General features: G+C 47.9%; 1 protein-coding gene across 4 annotated transcripts in view; it reads right to left on the reverse strand.

The window, feature by feature from the left end:
- Nucleotides 1–2,509: 2,509 nt before the first annotated feature.
- Nucleotides 2,510–12,429, reverse strand: part of LOC105035610 (GABA transporter 1) — a 99,670-nt gene continuing 89,750 nt past the window's right edge. For all 4 annotated transcript variants that reach the window (XM_073262270.1, XM_073262273.1, XM_073262271.1 and 1 more), the window contains 5 exons: nucleotides 4,281–4,378; nucleotides 3,989–4,175; nucleotides 3,730–3,860; nucleotides 3,236–3,469; nucleotides 2,510–3,135 (listed from right to left, as the gene is read on the reverse strand). In XM_073262270.1, the coding sequence (XP_073118371.1) occupies nucleotides 2,752–3,135; nucleotides 3,236–3,469; nucleotides 3,730–3,860; nucleotides 3,989–4,175; nucleotides 4,281–4,378 (1,034 nt within the window). In that variant the 3' untranslated portion in view covers nucleotides 2,510–2,751. The remainder of the gene's footprint in view (nucleotides 3,136–3,235; nucleotides 3,470–3,729; nucleotides 3,861–3,988; nucleotides 4,176–4,280; nucleotides 4,379–12,429) is intronic.

Raw genomic sequence — 12,429 nt, forward strand, 5'->3', positions numbered from 1 at the left:
GAAGGGTATATTTGGTATTTTTATCAAATTTTATATCTTCTGGATAGTCATGATATATTGCTAGACGTCAATCTAGACTTATAGGTTTGATTGAATTAAAGAGTTGAATTCGATCAATAATTAGAAAGGATTCTGATTGTTGAACTCAGGTTAGCTCGATTGAACCTAAATCAGTTAGATTGGAGTCTAATCAAATTAGGTCAACTTATATCAAGACCTACTACTAGCTAAATACGAAATCCAATGGATCACACACATAAGAAAATTGGCTAAGGACCCTTTTGGTAAGGTTGATTGAATTTTTGGATCTAATCAGAATTTCTGGTAAGCATGCTAGCACGTGTGAAAATCCTAGCTCCTTGAATCAAATTTATGTTCGGTTCGAATCTTACTTTATGATCAAACCAAATTATGTCATGGGCTAATTTGGGTTTAGATCTGGGTGTGGCAGCTATTAGATGGTGCCACCTTGCCTTGTGGAGTGCTATGACCAAGAGTCCAAATTTGATTGGTCTCTAGGCATGCAAAAGAAGTGGGCACGCACGTATTCACGTGAGCAAAAGGATGGAGTCCTTCTAGCTTAGGATTTAGATGTGTGTGGCAGCCCACACCATTCTCCATCCTCTGGTATACATCTCAAAATATGAGTTGTAATTTTTCTAAATTTTTTGGGATGTTGAAAGTTGGAAAGAAATTTGGATGCTTGGCACACGCGCGTAGATTGACTCACGCGACTCTTCACATTCGGAGAGTCCTTCTACTGATCAAATTTAATTTAAATGGAATGCCACTTATTAGATAACATTCCTCATTTGATCCACTTATATATGGATAATTATCTGAAATTTTTTCAGATATATCATGGTCAAACGGACGCCAAAGGCAACCCCTTGCGCGCGTGCTCGCGGTGAAAAGAAAAGAGGGTGGACAGATGCGAATTTAAATCCTTTTGAATGAGGTGTCTCCCCTTTCCTTATCTAATGTTTTGAAATTAAAATTTAATCCTCTTGCCACGTGGTAAGTTCTGGATTTTTCTGATTTTTTATGGGATGCGAAAGCATCCCTCCTCGGACGCACGCATGGGTGAAAATTTGGATCGATGTATGAAGGCTGAAGAGTCCTTCTATCTGAAGACTCTTAAATCCTTGATATGCAGATCAGATAGGATGTTTGAAATGGAGCGTGTCCTCACTTTTGGCATCCCCCTGACACCTATAAATAGGTGGCATGTCGGATGTTCCATTCATTCAATCTTCTTTCCATTTTTCTCTCGGTTGCTCTCCTTGCTTTCTTACATCCCCTCTTAGTTTTAGGACAAGGCTTTGGCACTTAAGATAAAACCTAATCAGGTCTAGACAAGAGTGGGAAAGGTTCTGAAAAAGAAAATTCAGAAGTTCAGAGAAGGTTCTAAAAGGATCGAGTCTGGGTCTTGGAGAAACCTGATCCATACAAGGCTAGTCGAGTTCTAGGAGCTAAAAGCAAGGTTTAAGGAGTGCTGTTCTTGGCTCAACTTCCGTATGAATCACCATTGGAGGGCGAACATTTGGATATCTTATGAAAATTAGGATTAGTGCTACAAATAATCTTCTTATCCAAGTTTAATTTAATTATACTTTGATTGTTATAGTCAAGGGTTCCTGGGCATTTGGGTTTTGGTGCATCAGATATTTTGAATGAAAATTTTAAACACCTAGTCCTTCCGCTACGCCACCAAAACTCAACATTAGCAAGTTCACATCTCTTAAAGTAGAAGCCAGATATTAATCCATTCTAGGGAGTTTCTTCATTCCTGAGGTATTTCCAAGCCCATTTAGCTGACAAACTATCATTGAAATCTTCTAGATTTTCATGCCAAACCTACCCTTATCTTTAACAAGACAAGCCTTTTTCAAACTACTGCAATGCAAACAATCAACATTCTTAGCCCCTTTCCAAAGGCAGGGCCTCCTAATAAAATCTAATTTTTTAGCTAACCATGAAAGGAGTTTGAATAGGGACATACAGAAAGAGTGGCATAGCCGAGACGACAGCCTTGACAAGGATAAGCCTACCCCAAAAGATAGGAACACACAATATTTCTCCACTATGACTTCCTGAAATATCTCCAATACCATTTGCAGAGAAGAGTCATATTAAACTTTTTCTCAACTCCTAAGCCTCGCTGCTTCGTAGACTTGCACAAAGGATTCCAAGCAACCAAACAGTAAAAGACCGAGGTCTTCTTCATCCCTTTCCAGAAAAAGGCACGTATGATTCTATGTATTCTCCATATTACCCAGGTTGAAAGCTTAAATATGGACCTGAAATACACTGGGAAGGAGGTAAACACAGCATTGAGCATGACTAGCCGGCTTCCAATGCACAGCATTTTATTATTCCATCCTGCTAACTTGATGACAGACTTCCCAATCAGTCCCAAATTCCGAACAGACAACGGCTACCCCAGATACTTATAATGACTCAAATTTCCAACCCAACCTCGTAGCTACGTCTCCCACAAAATCCAGGATTATTTTAAATTAACTATATATATATATTTTAATCTAAGTGTCACAGCTGGGAGAAACGTACAAATTTTTTACACCATTTCTCAGAATACAAGAATCATCAGCTAGTAGGATAGTGTTGAAAATTGGCAGTCTGAAATAGATTGTCCTTGCCTTGTTAACTCTTTTATAGGGCACATGTTGCTTGCAATGGGGCAATCGAGATTGAGGCTGAGTAATGTGCACGAATGTTCACTTTTCCTACTCATGACACATTGGCAAACAATTTGTAGTTCTTCGCATCCAAAGCAATCTGCCGAACAGCAGAGATAGACCCCAACACTGCGAGTCCTGAGAAGACCGTGGATATGGTAGCATTTAACCAAAACACCAGGTCTCTTTTAGATGGCTTGAAAGTGACATTGTATAGAACTGCTGGCATCACAAAATCTAGAGGCAAAAATCCGAAGGCCCCAATAAGTGCATTGAGGTCTCCAAAGAAGGGAAGCATGGCAGCAATGGTTGTTGCTATGACGATGGACAGTGACCGAAAGATGAGCCTTGGCACTACATTTCGAGCAGAGTACTGGTCCATCTTTGGGTCTGAAGACAGCCCTTCCAGCACCTCATTTGTTGGTTGCAAATAGACCTGCATGCCATCCATAAAGACAGCTAAATAAAACTATTTTTCGTGATGCAGGAAATTAGCATGAACTAATTTGGTCAACTCTGTGCATGTCATTACATACCACTCCTACAGCAGCGAGTTGGAGGAGGGCGAAGACATTCGTCATCACAAGGAACCACTTGGGGACTAGAGTGGTGTCACCAACGATGAAGTTACTTAGAATAATGCTGTCTGCTTGATTCCCAAAGGCCCAGTACCCTGACACTGCGACGCTGAAGAATGTAGTTACAACGACTGTGTAGCAAAGACAGAGGCCCTTGAACATCTTTCCTTTCACAGGAGCAGCAGCTGTTGCCTGCAATTAGTTTAATGTCAGATAAACCAGAGTGCATATTGTGAGATAACCCTCTCTCCGTGGATGTGATCTACAGACAATTTTGGACTACACATTGTGCACAGAACTACCTCAATAAATACTGAACCTCATCCCTGATTAAGGTGAATCCAACCTCAGTTTACCTAATACTAGTAGCAGGAGATTTTACATAGGCTATCTGGCATCACCGCTTAATTACCAAAATTCACTGAGGATGAGGGATTAGAAAGGTAACTTACCTGTATTTCTGGGATGATTCCGTTCCCATAGGTGGTTGCAATGATGGCAATAGCACTGAATGCACCAAGGACACGGTCTTGCCTATCGCCTGAAACTGAGTAGTCCTTTGATGGTGCATGGGCTGAGTGTCCTGTGACAAATTCTCTCTAATCAAAATGTATGCAACATTGCTGTAGGCTTTTATTCATTTGACTAAAAGGAAGCATATGATCAATTCCCTGAGAGGGAGTGCCAGTGAATGGTATAAGAAGAGCCAACCTGCATAGATGGAACCTGCGGTGGTAGCAGCACTGTAGGCAAGGCAAAGCATGAGGGATACGAGATTAATGTGCCTTAATGAGTGAAATGATGGGATTTGTGCTAGAGTCAGCATGAAGGCCCCAAAGACGACTACAAATTCATAAAGCTTCGCCATCCCATTTGGTCTCGAGATCAAGTATATGGACTGAATTCCAACTTGCAAGAAGCAATCAAGAAATGCTTACTTTAGGTGAATTCAAACTCATCCTATTCCATGAATAACATGAATCTAAATTAGGAGTTAACCAACCTTCATTGTTTGGCCTCCCAATAGTGTACAGCCAACGACTGCACCATAGCACACCAGGAATTGAATCGGGCCGACGCAATAACGCCCCCAGCCTGGCCCTGTGAAGATTCAAATGTATGTTGCGTGTTAAGATCTCTACTAAGCAAACTAAAGAAACGAAGAAAAAGAAAAAGAGAATCTCCTATTTACATGAATTGTACTCTTGCTCATACATACATACATATATATTATAGAGTAAATATATCTCTCCTTGAATTTATAAAAGAAGGCATGTATTGGAAGCAAGTACACAAAGAATGGCTAGTGCTAGCAGGATATATAATCGCTAAAATGAACTTAAGACACATATAGGGAAAGATCACCTCTGATGAACATAAATTGAACTTTTGGCTAGTTTCTCCTGAGATTTGATGAGTCATGCATGAACTATTTGTGTAATTTGGGGTATACTGAATTTAAACGATGAAAATGGTATATTAGTTTACCCGTGTGCATTATGAGTATTGCCCAAAAGTTGCACAACTAGATGTCCAAAAATTATGACAGATTCTCAAGCACACTATATAAAATTAATGACTGTTCCAGGAAGACCGATACATTACTTCTTGCTTTCTCTGAAATGTAGTTATTCGATAAAGGAAGACAAATAATTTTAAGCAGAGTATTTCTATGGTCTATACTCTAATGAATCAATATATCTCCTGGTGATATCATAAATGAGACATTGAATGAAGAACTATAATTTCCAATTTAACAATATTTTTCTAGATTGTGCTGATTGGGGACTATTCTCCCTAGACATAATAATTCTAATTGGACATATTGTATCATTGACAGGATAGGAGCCTCTTCCATTGATTGCCAGATAACTGTAATTAGGTCCACAGGACAAAAATAATAAACTAAAAGATACAAAAGGTCAGAAAGCTACATTGTGGATACATTTAGCATTGATAATGAAGAAACAAAATCTAGGGTTTCAGGGTTAGATCTTGAAACTTTTTCAAGATTAGGCAGCGGAAGACTAAAATAAATCAAAATTTATTTTCTAAAACCAGAGAATCCCTAGATCTAAAATTTTATTACATGATTATTACATAGCATTAAATCAGAAATTAAAATATATAGAGCATGAACTACATGTTGATCATATCAACATGTTTCTATACTACATCGAATATATGTATTAAAAATATCCCCTCAGCCGAAGTTCGTGCCAGGTGTGACCCTCCGGGGGTTCAACCGACGTCCGGCCTTCGGCGGCACTTCCCGACCCTCTCCGACGGCCGAGCCTCCGTAATGTTCCCAAGATCTGCCGGCGATAAACCGCCACCAGTGTAGGCCGGATTCTCCACGACGGGCGGACTTCGCCCAAGTCCTGGTGGTGGTCGACCACCTTCTAGACTTCAGTTGGACTCCTACGGGAGCCGGACTCCTACGGGAGCCGGACTTCATCCCCGACTTCTACTGCAGGTATACTTCATCCGGACTCCTACGGGAGCCGGACTTCGTCCCCGACTTCTACTGCAGGTATACTTCATCTGGACTCCTACGGGAGCCGGACTTCGTTCCCGACTTCTACTGCAGTAGACTTCATCCGAACTCCTACGGGAGCCGGACTTTGTCCCCGACTTCTACTGCAGGTATACTTCATCCAGACTCCTACAGGAGTCGGACTTCGTCCTCGACTTCTACTGCAGGTATACTTCATCCGGACTCCTACGGGAGCCGGACTTCATCCCTGACTTCTACTGCAGGTAGACTTCATCCGGACTCCTACGGGAGCCGGACTTCGTCCCCAACTTCTACTGCAGGTATACTTTATTCGGACTCCTACGGGAGCCAGACTTCGTCCTCGACTTCTACTACAGGTAGACTTCATTCGGACTCCTACGGGAGCCGGACTTCGTCCCCGACTTCTACTACAGGTATACTTCATCCGGACTCCTACGCGAGCCGGACTTCATCCCCGACTTCTACTGCAGGTAGACTTCATCCGGACTCCTACGGGAGCCGGACTTCATCCCCGGCTCCAACCGCAGGTAGACTTCATCCGAACTCCTACGGGAGCCAGACTTCGTCCCCGACTTCTACTGCAGGTAGACTTCATCCGGACTCCTACGGGAGCCGGACTTCGTCCCCGGCTCCAACCGCAGGTAGACTTCATCCGGACTCCTACGGGAGCCGGACTTCATCCCCGACTTCTACTGCAGGTAGACTTCATCCGGACTCCTACGGGAGCCAGACTTCGTCCCCGGCTCCAACCGCAGGTAGACTTCATCCGGGCTCCTATGGGAGCCAGACTTCGCCCTCGATTTTGACTACGAGTAGATCTCATCCCGAGCTCCTACCGCAAGCGACCCGCTCCGAGTTTCTGCTACAAACGATCTACTTCAAGTTTCTACCACGAGCGGTCCGTGCCGGATTCCCACCATAAGCCTTCATCCAAGCTTTCATTACGGACGAACCCCTCCAGCGCCGTCTGACATCCGCCGCCGGTCGACCCCTTGTCGAAGTCTGCACGAAATCGAACTGCATCTGCGGAAAGCCTCTGACCGAGCTCTTACGGCAAGAGGTCCTCGCCGGCCGTCGTAGCGCCCAAGGCACCCCAACCAGATTTGTAGCATCCAAGCTCCTCTCAGATGGATGGCTACCCTTTTTCGCCAGGCACCCCAACCGAACTTCGACCGACAGGCCTGAACCCCCTGGCAGGCCACGGTAATGGCCACGACTCTGCTCCACTTCCTACGATGGATCCCGTGCGGCTCCATTACTCCCTGGCAAGCCACAGTAACGGCCATGACTCTGCTCCACTTCCTGCGACGGATCCCGCGCGGCTCCATTACTCCCTGGCAGGCCACAATAACAGCCACGACTCTGCTCCACTTCCTGCGATGGATCCCGCGTGGCTCCATCACTCCCTGACAGGCCACGGTAATGGCCACTACTCTGCTCCACCTCCTGTGACGGATACCGCGCGGCTTCTCCACCCTCTGACAAGTCGCGACAACGGACGTCGCTTCACTCCCTGCAACAGACTTCACGTGGCAGATCGCAGTGATGGCCACGATTTCACTCCACTATGTTTCATAACAAATTTCTCCTGGCCCCGAACGGCCCACTGCCAGACGGTTACAAACGTCGCTATCATCTATTGCACCCTCCACCTATAAAAAAGGGACCCCAGATACGTTATTCTCTAAGCTCTCATTTCCTATCTCAAAATTCTACTAAATTTTTCGTTCAAGCACTCCATTCTTATTGAGATAGAGAACTAACTTGAGCCTCGGAGGGTCTTGCCGGAGCACCCCCACCTTCGGTTTAGACTTCCTTTGCAGGTCCCGACGGTGACCGTGGCTCCCTCGACTCCAGCTTCTCCGACGCAGGCGGATTTTTGCACCAACAGGATTGGCGCTAGAGGAAGGGACCTGTGTCTTCGCAGTACCCTTATTCTTAAAGGAGCACTCAATGGGACCGCCTCCAGTCATCTTTTTCGATGATCTCTCCTCCTTCCCCCACTAGATCTTCGCCCGATGCCTCCCCGCAAAGCATCCACACGATGATCCACGGCCTCCGCAGCCAGATCCCAGGCTCTGGCTTCACCTCTAGTTTCCCAGCCTTCTCCCCCTCCTCCGGCTATGGCGGTTGGCGTGGAACAATTCGACTTACTGGCCCAGCAGGTCAGAGGCCTCGCTGAAGCGGTGCAGGCCATGCAGCAGCAGCAATAGCCGCAAGCGTCAGTGCGGCTGGAGAGAATGTCGTCGGAACTCCAAAATCCGGCGGTAGGTCGGGCCACTTGGGCCAGTCACACCATCTTTCTCGGAAAGATGAATTTGAGGGTGGAGAGCCCTCAGTCGGATCACGATTCCACCCCTGGAAGGTCTCTACCTCCATTCTGCCAGAAGACCGTCGAGACCCGTAGTCGAGAGGATTTCCTGGACTGGAGCTCCAGGAGATGAACCGGCGGATCGAAGAACTCCGCCACGCTCCCCCCGCTTATGGTGAGGACATTTGTACTGGCCCCCCCTTTTCTCAAATGATCATGCAGGAGCTGATCCCGCCAAACTTCAAGCTCCCTCAATTTGAAAACTACGATGGGACTTCGGACCCAGTTGATCACCTGGAGGCCTTTCGGACAATGATGCTGCTTCATGATGCGCTTCTTGTGTTCCTCGAGCTCCTTCTCAAAGTTTGCTTTCCTCCGGTTATACTCCATGATCCCCTTCACGTGGAGGTTCCAAAAGTGGGTGGCCTCCACGGTAGCCTCAGAGTGACTCTCCCTCAACCTGCGAAGTTCGCCATCCATCTCCTTCGACCTCTTTGTCAAATGATGAACTTTCTTCTTCAGACATTGGATCAATGACTTCAGTGGAATTCTCTGTGGCAAGGAAAGCGCTTCGGCAGGACACTGCCATCGGGAGACAAAAGCGTCAAGGCGCATCTCATTGCAAAAAAAAAAGGGGGGGAGAGAGGGGGGAAGAAGAGAGGAGAAGCCCTCTATAAGGAGAAACCCAATTTTATTGATTGAATGTTTCTTAAAGACAAGAGAAAAAAGAAAAAAAAATACAATAAAAAAAAATACAAAGTCAGAGGTCTCAGACCTCTGAGGTAGGAGTCGGGGAGCTCGGTGTTCCTGGAAGGGGTGCTGTGGTGGCAGTGGCAGTGGGAGAGGGCCCGACTGCATCTTCAGACGCCTCGTCCAAGAAGCTGAGGTCGAGCTCGAAAAATTTCTTAACCACCTTCTCCTGACAGAGCTCGAACCCCTTAATGAATGCTTCTTGGCCGAATTTGATGTTCAGGTCCCTCATCTCCGTGGAGGCCTTGAACTCCTCCACTGCTAGAATCCTGGCCTCCGAGATCAGGACCGAAATCTGCTCCATCAAATTTGCAACCTCGGCCTCCGCCTTCCTCACCGTCTCCTTCGAGGTCTGCTTTTCTTTCTCAAGGGCCTCTTAGAGGTTGGCTACTTCAGCAACCTTTTCTTTGAAGCGGGCAACTTCGGCCTGGCGACTCTCCTCCATCTGGATGGCATCCCTTCTCGCCCGATTCGTCGCCTCGATGTTGGCAAGGAGCTGGTGTCCGATCTGCAAGGGCGGCCAAGAGGTCAGAATGAAAGTTGAGGAATTAATTAAATGAAAGAGCGAGGAAATGGGAGAAGGTGAACCTGTTTACCTCGAGAAAGGATCCTAGGGAGTCTCAAACCCGCTATTCGGGATCGGCGCGATCAATCCTCTGGACGACCTTGGGCAGGATGCAGCCGTCGATCAGCCGCTTTATCAAGTCCCTATCATTGAAGGGATTCTACCTTGGCTCTTCCTCGAAACTGTGGGAATCTTCAATGGCGGCCCGATGGCTACTCACCCTGTGGGCCACCGACTTTCTTCTCCTCCCCCTCTCGACCCCAGACACCTCCTCGAAGCGGATCCCCGAAGCAGGAACCTCAGTGGGGGGACCCCTTGAAGAGGCCCGGGGAGCCGGAGGTTCAACATCCGAAGGAACATCGACTGCGAAGGCCGCCTGGGCAGGCGTGACCGAGCTCATCTCCTCCGTTCTGGCCTTCTTTGCCGATCCAGAGGCCGCAGCACCTTTTCTTTTGTGGGCCTTGAGACCCCTGGCGAGCATCCGTGCTGCTTCGGCGTCCATTCCTAAAAAAAAAAGGAGATCAGTAATGGAGTGAAAAAGAAAGAAGTGACACGTAAAAAAAAAGAGAGAAAAAAAAAAGAAAAGAAAGAAAAAGAAGAGAGAAGAAGAGCAGGCGAAAGGAAGGAGAAAGGAAAGATGGGATACTCGTAGGATCCAGGGGGCTCAAGCCGATGTTGAACAAAAACTACTCCTTCAGAAGGTTAGGAAGGGAAGGAGCCGAATAACTGAGAAGCTTTCGGGCGACCTGAAGATCGTCCTCCCCCAGGCTGGGGGCCCAGCGGATAGAGTCCCTCAGAGAGCCCCAAGGGGCCAGTCCCAGCTTCAAGGTCGGGCACTGGACGTAGAGGTACTTCCCCTTCCAATTATGGATTGAAGAGGGAGCACCCTTCAGTAACCCCTTCTTACCGAACTGGGGGGAGAAGTACCACCAGTCCTTGATCGAGGGGTGGCGCTTGAAAGTGTAAAAATGTCTAAACAAAGAAAGAGATGGCTAAACTTCGACTACGTGGCAAAGGGAGAGGAACCCTATCAGAAATCTAAAGGAATTAGGCACGACTGAAGCCAAGGAGATGTCTAAAAAATGGAAAAGAGCGACGACGAAGGGCGGAAGCAGAAGGCAGAGCCCAGCACAGAAAGCCTCCTGATACAGGCAGAAACGGCCAGACGGAGGGGTGCTGGCCCGGTCGGCAGGATCAAAAAGCTCCAGATTGTACTCCGGAGGAACTCCGTATTGAACTCTTATCAGCAAAAGCTCATCCGGAGTCAAGGAGCAAGGAATGGCGCCTGGTGCAAAAACCAGGCAGGACTCAGTCCTAGATGAGGGTTCGTCTATAGTATGAGGGTCCTGGGGGGCTGAGGTGGATGAACTCTCGGAACCACTAGAGGTGGAAGTGCCAGAAGACATTTCAAATACGGACCCTAAAAATCTCAGAGAAATCAGGCGAAATAAGAAGCAAAAAGTTCACGGGGGACCAAACCAAGGGAACGCGGTAGAAGAAAAATGGAGGAGAAAGGGCACCTAGATGGCAGGAAGAGAGACGAAAGTTTCGGGACTAACCTAAGTCGCTCCGAAAGATGCAGAGATGCGAGGATAGGGATGACTCGAAGAACGCCTAGGGCCAAGATGGACGCCAAAGAGGGTCAGAGCTCTCGAAGGGAAGGTAGACACCGACGAAACTTTCAGACGGAGTGAGACTCTCGAAGGCGGAAAGGCGGGTTTAAATAGCCCCTGGGATCCGGCGCTATAATGATCGCGGATCTCCCCAGACCGGCCCGAGCTCGCCACGTGTCCCACTCGCCACAGCAGGCGGCTAAAAGTGGCTGACAGCTGACAGGGCCATTACTTCGTCGTACCTGGGCCAGCGCTCCAGCGGAAATTTCGAAAGGTCCCTTCGGATCGCCCCTATTTGAAAAGACTCTGGCACGCGTGCATTAAATGCCAAAATATCTGAAGACGATTGTGCACAGGATCCAAGGGGATAACTTCGGCTGTGAAATTTCTCTGTACTTCCTCCATTCGAAACTCGAACTCGAAAGTAGGGGGACTGGTGTTGGGTATAAAATACCCCCTCAGCCGAAGTTCACGCCAAGTGTGACCCTTCGGGGGTTCAATCGACGTCCGACCTTCGACGGCATCTTCCCAGGCCTCTCCGACGGTCGAGCCTCTTAACGTTCCCAAGATCTGCCGACGGATAAACCGCCACCAGTGTAGGCCGGATTCTCCGCGACGAGCGGACTTCGCCCAAGTCCTGGCGGTGGTCGACCACCTTCTAGACTTCAGCTGGACTCCTACGGGAGCCGGACTTCATCCTCCGACTTCTACTGCAGGTATACTTCATCTGGACTCCTACGAGAGCCGGACTTCATCCCCGACTTCTACTGCAGGTATACTTCATCCGGACTCCTACGGGAGCCGGACTTCATCCCCGACTTCTACTGCAGGTAGACTTCATCCGAACTCCTACGGGAGCCAGACTTTGTCCCCGACTTCTACTGTAGGGATACTTCATCCGGACTCCTACGAGAGCCGGACTTCATCCCCGACTTCTACTGCAGGTATACTTCATCCGGACTCCTACGGAAGCTGGACTTCGTCCCTGACTTCTACTGTAGGTAGACTTCATCCGGACTCCTACGGGAGCCGGACTTTGTCCCCGACTTCTACTGCGGGTATACTTCATCCGGACTCCTACGGGAGCCGGACTTCGTCTCTGACTTCTACTGCAGGTAGACTTCATCCGGACTCCTACGGGAGGCAGACTTCATCCCCGACTTCTACTGTAGGTATACTTCATCCGGACTCCTACGGGAGCCGGACTTCGTCCCCGACTTCTACTGCAGGTATACTTCATCCGGACTCGTACGGGAGCCGGACTTCGTCCCCGACTTCTACTGCAAGTAGACTTCATCCGGACTCCTACGGGAGCCGGACTTCGTCCCCGGCTCCAACCGCAGGTAGACTTCATCCGGACTGCTATGGGAGCCGGACTTCATCTCCGACTTCTAC

The sequence above is a fragment of the Elaeis guineensis genome, chromosome 8, assembly GCF_000442705.2.
Source record: "Elaeis guineensis isolate ETL-2024a chromosome 8, EG11, whole genome shotgun sequence".
NCBI classification, from domain to species: Eukaryota; Viridiplantae; Streptophyta; class Magnoliopsida; order Arecales; family Arecaceae; genus Elaeis; species Elaeis guineensis.